The following is a 16,767-nucleotide window of genomic DNA, read 5'->3' as shown; positions in this document are numbered from 1 at the left end:
TGTGTTTGCCTGCTGCTAACAAGAAGGGAGTTGTGCAGGGGGGGAAATTAATGTGCTCTGATTCTTCATTTCTGCCCATCCTTAACCCCCTGGTTTCACTCTCTGAGCTCAGCTCATGCAGAGAGACAGCAAAGGGTGACACAGGCAAAGGGGTGAGGGGGCAAACACCACCTTGGTGCCCCCAGAGCAGCTGTGCTGCCTCAGCCCTCTCTCAGCAGAGGCTCAAAAGGCTCTGGTTTTGCTTTGCTTGGCATTTTTCCTGACACCCCAAGCCTGTCCTCGTTTTACAGAAGCACTGAACACTCCTGTAGGTCCCTTTGGCTTCTGCTGGAGCTGGAGCTGCTCCGAAATTCCACCATCCTGCGTCCTCCATCCCTCCAGAGCCACCATCCTGCGTCCACCAGCCCCAGCAGAAGCAGCCTGGGAAGTGCTGGCACTTGTGCTCCCCCCCAGCTCCAGCAGCTCCAGGGGTGGGTTGGGAGATGGGTTCACTCCCTGCAGCACAGTGTGCCAGCTCTGCTGCTCGCTCGTTCTGGATTCTGAGGCTTCAAGGTGTGGGGAGGGAAGGGAAGGCAGAACAAAAGGGAGTTTTTCAAGGCAGTTGACTCGCTGTGGTATCAGTTCCCTGTGTCTCTGTCAGGCAGGGTAATAAATGTTTAAAACCTGCTTGTTCCCACTTGATCTCGTTGCTGTTTCTCGAGTTTTAAAGCTGAATTTTCGTTTCATGGTAGGTACCACTGGCGTCCTGCGTTTTTATTTGGGGAGGAATGTACTGTTCAGCGCTGCTTTAACGCCCCAAACTGGTTTATTTTTCATCCCTCCTCACGCAAGTGCAAACCTTGAACGCTCGGGCTTTTCAGAGTCTGCGGGAGGACACGTAAATCCTGACAGAGTGCTGAGGAGCCCATTTCACGAGAACTTTAATATTAATTTATGTTAAATCATTTTTCGGGGGATGCTTCATTACCTTGGCAGCGACTTTTTAGCTCGAGATGCAAAAGAGCGACGTGGCTCGTGCTCCTAAAATACACCTGGATCCGAGTTGCCTGGAGTCGGAATAATAACGAGGTGCTTGTTGTTATTCAAGCCAAATTGGAATATTAGCTGGAGTCATGCAAATGTCGGATCCCACCCGTCCCCCTCCGCGAAGGAAATGTCATAAAAGAAATTTCCAATTTGGCGCAAGAAATTGGAAACGGGGAGAAAAGACAGCGAGACTGATGGGAGATGATGGGGATAAAAACCTGCAGGACGGGGAGGAGGAGATGAGTGTGAAGCAGATAAATAATGTGGGAACGCTAAGGAGGCTGTGAGGGAATGAAGTGTTGGAGCTAATAGTGATCCAGAGCGGGGGGCCCTTTGGAAATGGGATTGTACAGAGCGGGAGATAAGAGAAAATTGTGTCTGGGCTTTATTGGCAGGCACAAAGCTCAGGGAGCCCGGGATTAGCTGGCTCTGTGCACTCAGTGCCTGTCAGGACAGGGTGGGGATGGGGCAGGGAGGGGAGAAGAGGTGACAATCCAGCAAAAACCCCCCCTGTGTCCCCAGGGCCAGGGGAGCCCAGGGGGCTGGTCCTGGTCAGCGGGCCAAGGTCTGCTGGCTTCAGTGTCCTGGAAGCAGATGCAGAGCAGGAAATACTTGGGATTGCTGTATTTTTCATTTAGTTGGGATCATCGTGGAATCACAGCCTGGTTTGGGTTGGGAGGGACCTTAAAAGCTCATCTCATCCCACCCCCTGCCACGGGCAGGGACACCTCCCGCCAGCCCAGGTGGCTCCAACCTGGCCTTGGGCACTTCCAGGGATCCAGGGGCAGCCCCAGCTTCTCTGGGAAACCCATTGCAGCCCCTTCCCCACCCAACCCTGTGTTCTGTCTTGCAGAGATCGACCAGGGCAGCTGCGGCGATCCCGGGATCCCGGCCTACGGACGCAGAGAGGGCTCCACCTTCCGCCACGGGGACAGCCTGACCTTTGAGTGCCAGCCTGCCTTTGAGCTGAAGGGCCAGAGAACCATTACCTGCCAAAAGAGCAGCCAGTGGTCTGCTCAGAAACCAGTGTGTGTTTGTAAGTCAGTGAGGAGGCGGCTCCAGAGCATCGCCCGTGTGTGAGCTGGTGCTGGGGACAGGGGGGTGCTCAGTGCTCTGCTGGGGGCAGAGGTGGCACCCAGGGGCATCTTTCCCTCAGCTGAAGCCTTGGGCAGAGCTTGGTTGGGCTCCTTCCTGGGCAGATCTGGGCTGTGCTGGGACCTCTCCCCGCTCTGCCCATCCACTGCCCTGCCTCGGGTCCCTTCCAGATGGAAATCTGGGATGTGGGCACAGCCAAAATCACAACTTCAACCCGGACTCTGTTTCTGCCATTTCATTTCCCTTCGCTGTCTGACTGTACCCAGGCTCCTGCTGCTGGCTGGGAGTCCTGAGCTCTCAGCAGGGCTGGGATGTTTGGCTCTCCAGATTGACTCAGGGTGACATTTTGGGGTGTGAGTGGGAGTCACTGCACAGTCCCTGGTGGGTTTGAAGGGTGGGCAATCTGCTTCATTGCCCTGACAGAACCTTCCCACCCAAACAGTGTTTGGACATTGCCAACACTCACAGAAGTAGCTGCGTTTTCCCCACTTGGTCACAAGCAAACCCTTCCTTTTGTCTCGTCTCTAACGGGGTAAAATGGGTTTAAATTCTGTGCCTTCGAGCAGGTTCTGTGCTGCAGGGGGAGGGAAAGCAAGAAACAGGAGAGGAAAATCCAGCTGGGAACCAAAGCATGGGGGAAATGCAGAGAGAGAGAAAGCAGAAATGTTACTTTTTAGAAGTGTCAATCCACTGTGCAGGTGAATAGATGTGCTGGGATGGACCCCAGGGAAAAAAATACTCCTTTGGAGTGTGGCAGGAGCTGATCCACAGCAGAGATGGCAGAGCTGGGGGGAGCAAACCTGGCTCCTGCAGAGCTGAAACGGGGTCTTGAGGAGCTGTGGGACAATGGGAGGTGGTGGGAAAAAGGGGAAAACCGGTTTCAAGGAAGTGCCTTTCTCTGAAAAACACCTGTTTGGGCAAAGGAAGCAATTCCTGTGTGAGTTCTGCCTTTTTCCAGGTGCCAGCACCCCCTTCCTGTTTGGTTTGCTCTGTGAGCAAATCACCTGAAGATGCTGGTGAGGAGATTGGAGTTTTCCTGGTTAACTGTGAAGTGGGAAGTGTCAGACTGTTTCTGTGCTTAGATCAGAAGTCATTGTGGTTTTTTTTCCTTTTAATTTCCTGGAGTTTCAGAGGACTTTGAACAGCTCGTGGGTTGGCTGAGGCTCGTGCTGGTAGTTTGTAGTGGGAGTAAACCTGTAGTTTGTGCCCAAGATGAAACAGCTGGGTTATATTAGTCTAGGAGGGAGACTTTGCAGTAAAATAGGATTATTTTTGTCTGTAGATGCTGATCAGGGGCATCAAATCAAGCCCCCACCACCAGTCCATGCAAAGCATAGCACGGCATGAATCTTTCAGTTGAAATAATTCCATTGTGTTCTGTTCTCTGTGGCTCTCCAGCTTTGGATATTTATGAATCAACAAGGCAACATGTAGGCAGTGCAATAAATATTTCACAGCCCCCTGTACACCTTCTCTCCCCTGCCTTTATTCCAGACACACCGTGTGGGAGGGGTTACCTGACCAGATTCCTGGCCTGGAACGTGGAGTGGGACTAGTCAGGACTCTGTAAATGGTTTGGAGACCATTAAAATGCGTTGGAAACAAGGTGGGGAAAGGAGGGGAAGGTGATTTACGTGCTGCAGGTTGGAATATGCAAACAGCTCCGTGCTGCTGGTTCTGCCCAGGGGTGTGTGACGGAGGGAGGGTGGAGCTGATTGATGGGCATCAGAATTCCCTGGGGAGAGCTCCTTACCTGGGGCCTCCCTGGTGACAGCCCTTCCTCCCATCCTCCTCCTCCTCCTCCTGGTGGTGCCCAGGGGGCACCTGGGGAGCTTTACAAGACCTTTCAGCGGTGTCTGCTGCAAACCAGGGGCTCAGCAAGGCCTTGGGGGGTGTGGGCAGGACATGTCTGATGGGCTGAGAGCCCCGAATCGATGGCTCTGGGACCCTGCAGTGCTGCAGGGGGGGTGTCTGTGCTCAGCCTGGGGGTGACTGTGCAGTGTCTGGCTCTTTGCTCCTGTCTGGGGTGTGGGTGATGGCTGGACACTCCAAATCTCTCTCCCTCCCCCTTCTGCAGCAGCATCTTGCAGTGCTCAGATCGGCTTCGGGGTGGACGTTTTTGGCTCTAAAAATAGGATTTCCATGAGAGGAGGTGGTGTCTGTCCCAGGCCAGGCCAGTTGTCACACCCAGCATCCCCCAGCCCTTGCTTTCCTACAGAGCTTGTTCCCTTTTCTCTCATGACACCACAGTGTGCTTGTGGGGGGAGATATCACTGAGGGAAAACTGTGCTAACTCGGGTGAGGTTTGTGCTCCTGTGCTGGGAACTCCCATTTGGGAAAACCCCTGATTTTCTGGTGCCAGTTTGGTTCGTGCACCTCAGGCTCGTGAACCTCCAGGGTGTCCGGACCCGCCGTGTCCCCCAGGGAATCAAACCCTGGGGGATTAAAACTCTGTGTTTTATGAGTCAGAACAAGAGGGGTGGAGGCTCCTGCCCTGAGCTGGGGGGGTCTCTGCTTGGCATTGCTGGGGATGGGGATAAACTCGTGTTTTGTGCCTGTGTGTGTGTTTGTTTGAGTGGAGGGACCTGACTTTGGGCTGTGCCTGTTCCAGGACACACATCTGGACACTCCTCCAGACTCCTGACATCCAGGGAGCTGCTCCTGGCTCCAGGGCTCCTGTTCTTGCTCTGCTCTTGCTTTAGGATCTCCATTAAGTTTCCAGTGGTTTTCCTTCTGTTGTTTTGCTTTAAACTCAGTGTTCTACAGCCCTGCTCGGAGCAGTGCTCGTGCATCACATTCCTCTGGACAGAACAGAAGGCATTTCCCAAAGCATTTCCAATTGGAATTATGTTAAATTGTGTGTTTTCTTCCCTGGCCCTGGAGCAGATGTTCTGCTTTCTTCCCCTCTTGTTCACTTGAAATCCTCAGCCACAGCCCATTTCTCCTCCCAGATCTGCTCACGTTGCTTTCCAGTCTTTTAATATCTGGTTTTCCTTAATAGCAGTGTAGAAATCTCTCTTCTCCTTAGTAATAATTACTCCTTTTTTTTTTTTTTTTTTTTAATGAATCCCATATTGGCCCATTAGACCTGCTGAACAACCTGAGCTCCCCTTTGTAAGGATTGCAGACTCCAGTGTGGAGCTGAGCTCTTTCTGCCTCCTGTGAGCCCTGCCTGGGCCAAACCATCAGGGTTAGGACCTGGAAATGCAAAGTGCAGGGGATGTTTTCCCCAGGAATGTACTGAACAGAACTGTGTCATTTCTATCACTTGACAAGGTTGTCATTTAGCTCTAAATTGAACTGGCAATTGGTTATTATTTTGTCCCTTTTCTCCCCCTCTCTTTCTTCTTCTCCCTTCTCCCTTTCAGATCATTCCTTTGGCTCCCTCTTTGTGCAGAGCTGATGGAACAGTTTGTATTAACTCCCCAAATGTTTCTCCCTCCTGCTGTAAATGTTTTCTTTCTCCGTCTGACACTGGACTCGTTTACCTGCCTGTTGATGCCACTGCTTTTCGTGGGTTTTGGAAGAAATGTAGGAATTCTAGTCATTGTTATTCCAGGCTGTTTTCTCATGTGGGTGTTCTTTTTTTTTTTATAGTTTTGATTGCTGCTTTGCTGGAGCACCCTGATCCCATTTTCCTGGTGCAGTGGCAGGGACACACTGTAATTATTTGGGACAGGGGATGGTGGCTGACCTTTACCCTGCCCAAACATGTCACCTCTGGGCAGGGCAGGGCAGGGCAGGGGGCACATCCCAATCACATCCCAGCTGGAACCCTTCCAGGACACGGGTTTGTCACCTGCTGAAGCCGATTCCTGGCTTGGATGGTTTCTGCAGTTGTTCATCAGCTGTAAATCCATGAGGACCCCCCAGCCCCTTCCCCCTGCCCTTGACCCAAGGGGTTCAGAGCAGCCAGTCCCTGGTGAAATGCTCCTTACCCAGCCTGTTCCCCCGAGCCAGAGACCAAGGGTGTCCCTGCAGTGAGGGAAGCAAATTAAATGAAGGCAGGATTACCCTGATCTCTGTCTCCATGGGGGATTTGGAGCTTTTGTTAACAACCTTGTTTCACGCTTGCAGCCATGTAAGACCGTTCCCTTCCTGATTTTAAGCAGGGCACTCTCTCTCAGAGCCCTTGTTCTGCAGCCCTGCTTTATCACAGGGCTGAGATTTAAATGTTTGCTTAAGTAGACAGACATGCTCAAGTGTTGTTCTGGGCAGGAACCACTTTAGCTCCTTCTTGGTGATGAGGAGCTGTGTTAGAATTGTCCCCCATGAGCTCCTCAGGCTTTTTTTGGTATAACCTGTATGAAAATGTTCCCTTTCCCTTTGTGGCACTGTGAGAGGGCCATGGAACCATTTCCTGCTGCTCCTCCTTTGGGACAAGTCCCAGATCAGCTGCCCATCTTCCAGCATCCCACTTGTCAGGTGAGCTGGGAGGTGTCCATGGTACCTGTGCCCAAGAAAAGCTGACACTCCCCTGGCTCAAACCTCTTTTCTCCTCGCTCTTGCTTTGCCAGTGAGTTCTTCCTGGCAGTTGTGGAGCCAGAAGCAAGAGCCTCCCACCAGGAGCTGCTGCTCTGGGGGTTGCAATGAATTTTGGGGGTTTTTTGGGGGTCCTTGTGCCTCGACCTGGGGCAGCAAGAGGGGGGCAGTGAGAAGGCCAGAGGTGGGAGGTGAGGTTGGGAGCCAGCACATGTGGCCAACTCTTTTATCCCCAGCAGGGTGGGGGGTGTCACCTCTGTGCCCACACCCCCCTGGGTGCTGCCAGCTGCCCTCTCAGCCCTCAGCAGCAGGATGCAGTCCCTTGGGTTGCCTCCACGCTGGTAATTTTCCTGATTGGACCAGTGGAACTGGTCCCCTGGAGGGGTTTTTGTGCTGCTCCAGATGAGCTGCCCTGTGCCAGGGCATCTGTCCATGTTCCTGACAGCAATTGCTCAGCAGGGTGGCTTTGATGCTCCTCTTCTCACCAGTGTGAATCTGAAATGGCACTTCCCTGGCTTTTTCAGGCAGGGAGATTGTCCCTGTCCCCTTCCCCTGTGTCCAGCAGGTGGGATTGGGGTGGTGTTTGTGTTGCCATCACCAATCTGGGCTGCAGAGAAGCTCCCTTATTTAATTTACCGTGTTCCACGTGGGGCTGGGGTTTGAGGAAGCTACAGGGGGGGACACTCCCAGCTCACAGGTGGAGCTGCTGTGTGCCAGTTTTGTCTTTCAAGGCTCTTCCTCTGCTCCCCACGAGGGCTACACCCCCCCCAAAGTGTGCCACCTGCAGTGGGGTGGTGGCAGCTGCTGCCCAGGGGTGAAACACAGCACAGCCTGGGCAGGTTCAGGTGTGGCTTTTGGTGCCCAAAACCTGCCTGCTTTTCATTCCTCTGGACCTCCTGCCATCCCACCCCTGCTCAGCCGTTCCACCGGAGTGCAATGAAGAGTTTGTCGCTCTGAAACCCAAATGCTCCCAGTTAATATTTGCTCTAAACCCCTTCCCTCGCCTCCCACTTGCCCTGTGGTGCTGGAGGGTCTGAAGGAGAGGAATGCATCCTGGTGCAGGTGGTGTTTCTGCCGACACAGAAAGAGGAAAATGCAAAATACAAAGCATTTTGCTTCGCAGCTGGAGCGGTGCCCTGGGCTCCCAGCACTGTCAGCTCTTTGGGATGTGTGCTTCCCAAGTGAGGAATGCTGCTTATTAACCAGGCTCCCGCTGAGCTCCTGTTTTGCCACTCCATCACCCAAGCTACGCCTGGAGTAGGGATCTTCTTCAAAGGGAGAGGTGAGGAGAAAATCCACTCCCCGTCTCCAAGCTCTCTCCCAAGTGGTCCCAGTCTGTGGGAACAATATCTAAAGAGTGAGAGAGAAGTCAGGACTCTTCATTGTTTCCATGGAGACTGCAGTTATGGCAGTGGTTTCCTGCTCCTGGAGCTGGTGCCTTTCCTGTTCCCATGGTGTGACCTCTCCCTGGGGTCAGCCCTGGATCCTCAATCTGCAGGATGAGCAGGGCTGGAGGCTCTGGGGACACCAGGTGTGGCCTCACAGGAGGAGAGAGGTGGTTTGTGGAGGAGCTGGATCTTTGGAAGGCAGAATGAAAGAGAAACAACTGGGAAAGAGAAGACTTGGATGAGACAACTGCAGAAGTCGCGCCTGATGGAGGTGCTGGTGAAGAACTCCTGGATTCCCCTGCGTTCAGCCCAGCCCCTCAGGCATCACCCACAGTGTCCCTGTGCCTCATCCACCTGTCCCACTCCCCTTCCTGAGCTGTTCCTTCGCTGTTCTGCTGCTCTAAACCAAGGCAGAACCTGGATGATGGTTGTGATGACTTGAACAGATCCCTTGTGCTGGGCCCTTCCTGCTGTGCTCACTGCTCTGTTCCTGCTGGCTTCTGCTGGGATTTGTTCTGCTGCATTTAATAAAGGGGTTTTTCTTATTGCCTTTGCAGTGCTTGATCAGTAATAACAATTATTGACAAAGATCAGTGCGGGCTTATAAATGGGACCCTGTGCTGTGCTCATAATGAAATGTCCTTTTATAACATTTAAGAACAAGGGTAATAAATATTAATTCCAGGCTCTGAGGTCTCAGGGCCAGGGCTGTTCCCAGCTCAGGGATCCTGATGGACAGGCTGCAGGCAGCAGGGCTGACCCCTGTCATGTTGGGAATCACTGCTGGCTCCTCGGGGCGCTTTGTTCCTCGCTGTCTCAGAAGCACAAACAGCACGAGCCAGCCAGTGCTGGGCTGTCTCCCACCTTTCCTGGCTCCAGTCCTGCCTCTGACAGCTCTTCTCCTTGGCTGTGGCATGTTGTTAAACAGCTCCTGCCTGGATCCTGGTGGCCAGCACTGCAGAGAGGCTGCTGTGGATCCCAGCCCTGCCCAGCGCAGCCCCAGAGCTGAAACGTCTCCTCACGGTGAAGAAAAACCTCCCCAGCTTCAGAAGATGAAGAAAGTCGTCGTATCACAGGCAGCAGGATCTCATTAAGGAACCTTCTGGATCAGCTGTGGCTTCTTGGGCTGGATGTTCCCCTTGGGGAGGTGAAGCCAAGCTCTTCTTTCCACCAAGGAGAGCTTGGACCTGGTTCCTGGCCCTGGGACAGTGGCCTTTGTCCTGCTGCTCCAACTCACCTTTCTGCTCCCTGATCTTACGGCAACTCAAAATCCTCATTTGCTCCTCTGCAGCAGAGACTTTTGGAGGTTTTTTTTTATCAGCTCCTTTTTAATCTGTCACTTTGTTTTATCTAGCAGAGGTTAATTTTATATTCTTCCCTCACTCTGCCTTCCTTCCCTTTGTCAGCAAGTTCTTTGTTGTTGTTATTTTCTGAGCTGAGCTGTGCTGCACCTCTCTCTGCCTGGCTGGGGGATGCTGTAGGTCCTGGCTGAATGCTAATTTACCACTTGGGGTTTAAAAATTTATAGGAGATACCTCGTTCCTGGGAGGGGTTCCTGCCGCTAAGTTGTTTCCCCGTGTGCGAATGCATTCCTTTCCAATATTTCTTAGGCAGATTATACCCTGCTTATGCTGACAGAATTATTTGACAGCATCCCCTGATACTTCAGCATCTCGTAAAGAGCCCAAATCCTGAGGATATTTTGCAGTTTGTTTTCTCTTTAATCTGTTCCCTTTGTTGCTGAGAGCAGGAAATAGATGGTGTAGCTCGTGGCCTTGATAACGTCATGGTAACGTCCATCTTATTGGATCCCAAACCATTAAGTGTTGAAGGAAGACAGAGGGAAAATAACAGAGGGAGGCTGAGCAGTGATCCAAATAATTGTATAAATGCCAAACTCAACCCAGGCTCATCCTCTGCTCGATGTCCCTTTGCCAGGAATTAGTGAGATGTATGTTCCCAGTAATGGGTTTTACCAAGGGTGATGGGGGGGAAAAAGATGAGCAGAGCATCCATACATAAAATATCCCAAACTCTGGGCAGGTACCACTTCAGAGGCAGCCTTGCTTTTCCAAGTTAATGGGCCTTGTCAGCTGCAATACAGTATATATTGAAAACCCCGGAGAGCTGCAGGGTTTTTCATACACACCCTTCCCCTCAACTCCACCGAAGGAGCTTTAATTATTTCAGTGGGAATTGCAGCCTGCTTGGATGGCTCTTTTTGGGAACGTGCTATCCCAGCACAAGTCAGTGATTTATTTGTGGTGGGAAGAGGTGTCTCCCCTGCACCTGGGCTGCAGGTTGCTGAAAAGTCTGCACTACCCTCAGAATTATCTGCAGTTGGCCCAGCAGTTTAAATCAAAGAGCTTGGCCATGGACAGCAGCAGAGCAGGCTGGAGCTGTGCGTGGAGCAAGGGCTGAGTCAGTTCATTACTCCAGGTTCTTGTGCCACAACAGAAGATGATGTTGCAAACTCCAACTTCTATTTTATTTTGATTTTATTTTGATCCCAACTTCGATTTTGTTTTGCACTGGCTCCAGCCACCCATCATTTGACTCTCGGGTGGGCTTTCCCTCAGGGACCTGCAGGAGAATTCACCTGCGAAATCCTGAATCCCACCTGAGCAATTCTGAATTCCTGCAGCTGAAAAAAAAAACTGGAGCTCTGCTGGGCACGGCAGGGAGCCTGTGGAAGGGACTGGGAACACACAGGGCTGGGCTGGGAAACAGCAAATTAGCCCAAAGCAGCCCAGAGCCTGCCTGGAAATCACCTCTTCCTGTGCAGATGAATCACTGACACGCCGTGACCAGAGCGCTGAGCCCTCGTGTCTGTGGCAGGCTCAGCAGCTGGGAACGTGTGGGAATCTCCAGCTCCAGGGATTAGGGGGAGTGGGGGGGGAATGTGTGGGGGCACCGTGCTGCCTGACTGATGATGGGGGGGGGGGGGTTTCTTCCTTGCAGTTTCCTGCTTTTTCAACTTCACCAGCCCGTCTGGGATCGTGCTGTCCCCCAACTACCCCGAGGAGTACGGGAGCAGCCTGCACTGCGTGTGGCTCATCATCGCCAAGCCCGAGAGCAGGATCCACCTGGCCTTCAACGACTTCGACGTGGAGCCCCAGTTCGACTTCCTGGCCGTGAAGGACGGCGGGACTGCCGAGTCCCCCGTGCTGGGGACCTTCTCAGGGAACCAGATCCCCTCCTCCCTGACCAGCAGCGGCCACGTGGCCAGGCTGGAGTTCCAGACCGACCACTCCATGGAGAAGAGAGGCTTCAACATCACCTTCACCAGTGAGTGCCCCATCCTCCCTTCTGGTTTGCTCTGAATTCTCGCTGGAAACTGGTGGGCAAGGGATGGATCTCCCTGAAGCTGTTGGGATTCCAGAGTAAATCTGAAAAGGGGGTTTGCAGTTGGGCAATGGGGGATTGGTGGCAAGCTTAGAGCTGGTGGCACCAGCTCTTCCCGGCTGTGAAGTGTTGTCCAGGAAAAAAAAAAATCAACCTGGCCCTGGGTTATGTGTCCCTGGAACACCCAGGATTGGTGTTCTCCCTTCTGGGCTTGCTGTGTCCATGGGTTTACAGGAAGGATGGAGAGGGACTTTGGTCAAGGGTGGGTAGTGACAGGACAAGGGCAGGTTTAGATTGGATATTAGGATTTAGAAATCCTTCCCTGGGAGGGTGGGCAGGCCCTGGCACAAGTTTGCCCAGAGAAGCTGTGGCTGCCCCATCCCTGGAAGTGTCTGAGACCAGATTGGAACAACCTGGGCTGGTGGAAGGGAGTGGAAGTAGATAATCCCTCCAATCCAAACCAGTCAGTGATTCTGTGATTCTCTGGGCTCTCTGCTCTCCCCCTCAGAGCCCCGCACTCTGCTCTGGGGTTGAGGTGATGCTCTGTGGGTGCTGTGGGATCTGAGCTGGTTGTGTCCATCACTCAACACCACCCTCCTTTGCTGACAGCTAAGAGAGATGCAAGACGTGGAAGATAAAAGCAAACATGGAGCACTTGTCCTATATAATATAAAGCCGTGAAATTTCCACAGATAGGTTTGGCTCCACGTTAAGTCCAGTCTTCAAATCTCCAGTGAATGCCACGGCAATTTTACCCTCATGTTGTCCTGTAATTTTCTAAAGAGCAGTATTAAACCTATTCAGCAGAACTGATAAATGGCTTTGTTATAATGGCCTTTCGTGGCACAGCTAAATTAATAGCCTTTCTAGCCATGATTGCAAGGCCTTTATTTTTTTTTTTTTTTTTTAAAAAAAAGAGGAAAAATCAGAGGGTTTAAGAAAACATTTGCCAAACTTCAGCAGGCTGGAGGCTGCTCAGGTGAAGGAGTTTGTGTGAGGGGGTATCAGAGCCAGGATCGAGCCCTAGAGCCTGTCAGGAGGGTGAGACCTCACCCAGGAACTGGTGGTGCCCTCCTTGTGCATCTCCCATCCATCACCCACCCCTGGTTGGAGTCGGGGCTGCCCCCTGCATAAAGATATTTTTAAACCAGCTTTTACTGGTGTAAATGACTCCAAAGTACAGAGGAATTAATTTGTTCCGACTGCTTGCAGTTCTGAACTGAGCTCCGTCTCTATTTTGAGTATTTATGAATATATATTTTTATATTTGGAGGTGTCTGAGGGGGTAACTTGCTCCTGCAAGCTCTCCTCTGCCCATCACTGCTGTTCCTCAGCCCCTTTTGGACACCACTGCTTTCAACCTCATCCCTCCCCTCAGGCTGCGAAGGAAACGCTTCAAACAGAGCCTGGGAACTGAAAAAAAAAAAAAAAAAAAAATTTGATGTTCAACCAGCCTGTTTTTGGGGCAGGGGTGGTGGAACCAAGATGCTGACCCTTCTCTTTGCCTCCCCTTTCCTCCCCTCCTCAGCGTTCCGGCACAACGAGTGCCCCGACCCCGGCGTGCCCGTCAATGGGAAGCGCTTCGGGGACAGCCTCCAGCTGGGCAGCTCCGTGTCCTTCCTGTGTGACGAGGGCTTCATCCGCACCCACGGCTCGGAATCCATCACCTGCATCCTCAAGGAGGGCAACGTGGTGTGGGACAACGCCGTGCTCAGATGTGAAGGTCGGTTCGTGGCCTCTGCTGGTCGGAGGGTCACGGGGTGGGGTGGGGTGGGGTGGGGTGGGGTGTGGTGGGAGGGAGATGAAGGATCATCCAGAGCCTCTCCCTGCCATGGAAAGGGACACCTTCCACTAGCCCAGGTTGCTCCAAGAAGCATCCAACCTGGCCTTGGACACTCCCAGGGATCCAGGGGCAGCCACAGCTGCTCTGGGCAACCTGTGCCAGGGCCTGCCCACCCTCCCAGGGAAGGATTCCTTCCTAATATCCCACCCAAATCTGCCCTTCCCCAGTGTGAATCCATTCCCTCTTGTCCTGTCACTCCATCCCTTGTCCCCAGTCCCTCTCCAGCTCTCCTGGAGCCCCTTTAGGCACTGGAAGAGGCTCTCAGGTCCCCCTGGAGCTTCTCTTCCCCAGCCTTCCTGCACTTGCAGCCTGGAGGGAGAGAGATCCCCTGGGCTTTTTGGGATCAGGGATCACTGTTCTGTCTGCTGGGATCACAGCCACATATCCCACAGTGAGGGTGTCCTGCAGGACCAGGATTTTCCCTGGCTCTGGAAGGTGTTGTCTCTGCACAGAAGAATTTCCTCAGGAGGAAGTGCCAGTCCAGTAATAACGACCTTGGTTTGTTTTCCAGGTGTTTTTGGTTTTTTTGTGAAGTGAATGCTGGGGGTTGCTTTTATTGCTCAGTTCTTGTTACAACAGGTGTTTTTCCAACAACAGGAACAAAAGGATTCTGATTTAGGGATAGGCAAAAGCTCCCCTGCTGCTCCTGCCACGAAGGAATTAAACAACAGGAAACGGAAGATCCGTGGTGGTGTTCTTCTGTCCTGATTTTTGAGACATGTAAAATGTAGGATATTTATATAATGGAGGAAGAAGTCCTGTCGATGGACTTGGGCAGTCGAGAGCCTGAAATTTTGCATTTACATCTCTTGGCCACCACAGCCAACCCAGACATGGGGGAGATGGGGCTGAATTAAAGGCTGCAACACAGATTTCAAAGTTTTTTTTAAATCCTTTAAAGCTTCTACTCCGGAAAAGAGAAAGGAAGAAAGGGCTCATTAGAAGTGGAAAGTCTTCCTCTGCCCTCTGTTCTGGGGAAAGTGATGCCCTGCACTGGTGTTTTCAGCAGTTTGAGGAACAAGTGCTGTGCTCTTGAGAAATAGCCCTGGAATACTGAGCAATAATTTCAGTAATTTTCATGTGTTACTTGAGTGGATGAGCAGCAGAAATTGCACAATCCTGCCCATTGTGTTTGAGGTGGAAATAAGAAGGTGTCAGTTGTGTTCAAGTTTTGTATAATAAGAAACCAGACTTTTTATATTCTTACACAATTTTTCTTCAGCTGACAAAAGGTAGATTTAATTCAGTTCTCCCCTTACTTTCAAAGCACGAGCCTTTAAGTTTATGTATTTTTAAGTATAGACAGGAAACATACATTAAATAATACACTTTTAATCAACTTTTCTCTTTGGAAGCTTTAAAAACCATCTCCATTAGCTTGTGCCTTTTCCTCTTGATCACAGTGGTGAGTTCTTTGACTCGCCCTTCAGTCTGCACCGGAAAAGTGGACATTTTAATTACCCTTTTTAAACAAGGAGGAAGCACAGAGATCTAAAGTACTGTTTAGCACTTGAAAAAATTTAATGGGAAAGAAAGAGACCTAAAAAAAAAAAAAAAAAAAAGAGTTGAAAGATGGGGAGAAGCCCTGACAGGAGATGATGTGGCTTTGGGGCAGAAAGGAGCCTCTTGTTCAAAAATAATTGCTTTGGATCCAGTTGAGATCAAATGACTTTCATCTGCCTCCTTCCCATCAGCAGGGAGGGGGGTTTAGGCCTGGACTGACATATTTTATGTCCCTTCCAGGGTGACATTGGGTGGCCCTTGGGCTCAGCTCAGCCCAGGGCTGGCCCTGGCTCGGTGCTTCAGCCGCTGCTCCTCAGAGTTGATCCCACAGGCCCCAAGGACAATTCCTGGCAGGTTTTGAGGGCTGTGGGATTTTCCACCTCTGGTCCATCAGCTCCAGTGTCTTTTTTTTTCCCCCCAGAAAATATAATAATACACCTTCAGCTTCTGCTGATGGCATGGGGGACCACGGTGTGGAATAAATGCCATGGTCTGGTGATGTCCCTCGTGGTAGAGAAGCCATGACTCAATTACCACAGATAGGAAAGATTTCCTGGCACCTGCAGCTGCTGAAATGCAAACTGACCTTGCAGTTTCCTCTGCTTCTATATCTAATCATTATTATTACACCCTGTCCCCTCAGAGCCACCGCTCAAGGTCAGGCTGCTGGCTCCCACAGGGACAGGAGCAGATTACTGTGGCTTCACTCTAAGCTGAAAAGGCAATTTCTTACCAGTTACTGCTGGTGTTTCGTCCGGTTCTGATTATTTTTAACACGTGGCAGACAGTGGTGCCTGAAAGCTTTGCGTGGCAGGAGGGTCCTGCCTGGCAGGGAGGGACCATCTGATGGTGCTGCGGCTTCTGTGATGCTTCTTCACCCAAATTTAAATACGTGTAGAGGTGGCACTGAAGGACGTGGTTTAGTGGGGGACTTGGCAGTGTCAGACCTGACAATATGAAGAGTTTTTTTTCCCAGCCTCAGTGATTCTGTGGTGGATGACTGTGTGAACTGTGCCGTTTCCTTGTCCCCAGCACCCTGTGGTGGCCACCTGACGTCTCCCAGCGGCACCATCCTGTCCCCTGGCTGGCCTGGCTTCTACAAGGACTCGCTGAGCTGTGCCTGGGTCATCGAGGCCCAGCCTGGCTACCCCATCAAGATCACCTTTGACAGGTGCTGCTCCAAACTCCCTCTTGGTGGGTGTTCTGGGTGGTTCCCGTGGGGCTGAGCTGCAGCCAAGACCAGGAACGAGCTGCTCCCCTGTGTGTCTGGCACTGAGGTTCTCTCCTCCTCCTCTTTTATTTATTAACTGACAAGACATTAAAATTCACCTGACATTCAAGCAGAAAAGGTGGGACGTGGGTTTTGGTTTTTTTTTTTTTCCCCCCTCCTGTTTTGACTGACTCCTGCTCATTTGCAGGGTTATTTTAGACACGGGTAGGACTCGTTTTTGGAGGCTGAGCCTCCCACGTGTTCCTGGGGGAGCAGCAGCAGGGAGGATCTGCTGCAGGCTGGGGAGTGTTGAGTCTCTGGGCTTCCCCTGGGTTCCCACAGCTGGAGGAGGGCCGTGCTCTCCTGACCCCTGTGTCTGGGAAGGGATTGCTCGTGGGGCACAAGGGGCTTGTTGCTGCACAGGCTGCTCGGTGTCAGCAGATGAGGGAGGTGAGGGGTCAGCAAGGAACAGGAGCACGTGGGCTGGGACTGACGTGCTCCAGGGAGATGCTCAGGCAGGAGAAAGGCCCCACCTCTCCCCCTGCCCCCACCATGGCCTGTGCTGCCTCCTGGTTGTTACAGCTCCTTCAGGGCTGAAATCCAGCAAACTGAGCCGTGTGGGGGTTTTGGTTGCTTTGTGGCCCTTCCAGGTTCAAGACGGAGGTGAATTACGACACCCTGGAGGTGCGGGACGGCCGCTCCTACTCCTCCCCCCTGATCGGGGTCTACGACGGGACCCAGGTGCCCCAGTTCCTCATCAGCACCAGCAACTACCTCTACCTCCTGTTCACCACTGACAAAAGCCACTCTGACATCGGCTTTCAGATCCGATACGAAAGTGAGTGCGGGTTGTTGGCGTCGCCCCGTGTCGCTCC

The 16,767-nt window shown here is 52.1% G+C and overlaps 1 protein-coding gene across 4 annotated transcripts in view; it reads left to right on the top strand.

Moving 5' to 3' along the window:
• The window catches only part of CSMD2 (CUB and Sushi multiple domains 2), a 123,663-nt gene that overhangs the window by 27,052 nt on the left and 79,844 nt on the right, over positions 1–16,767 (top strand). For 2 of the 4 annotated variants that reach the window (XM_027905948.1, XM_027905950.1), the window contains 5 exons: positions 1,880–2,062; positions 10,953–11,279; positions 12,865–13,059; positions 15,715–15,853; positions 16,543–16,730. In XM_027905948.1, coding sequence (XP_027761749.1) covers positions 1,880–2,062; positions 10,953–11,279; positions 12,865–13,059; positions 15,715–15,853; positions 16,543–16,730 — 1,032 coding nt within the window. The remainder of the gene's footprint in view (positions 1–1,879; positions 2,063–10,952; positions 11,280–12,864; positions 13,060–15,714; positions 15,854–16,542; positions 16,731–16,767) is intronic. The other 2 variants (XM_027905951.1, XM_027905949.1) reach the window with 2 other exon arrangements.

The sequence above is a fragment of the Empidonax traillii genome, unplaced genomic scaffold, assembly GCF_003031625.1.
Source record: "Empidonax traillii isolate 1590-97213 ecotype Southwest subspecies unplaced genomic scaffold, ASM303162v1 scaffold1223:size154416, whole genome shotgun sequence".
In the NCBI taxonomy this organism is placed as follows: domain Eukaryota; kingdom Metazoa; phylum Chordata; class Aves; order Passeriformes; family Tyrannidae; genus Empidonax; species Empidonax traillii.
Note: the sequence above shows the minus strand (reverse complement) of the source record. Positions and strands in the feature narration are given on the sequence as shown.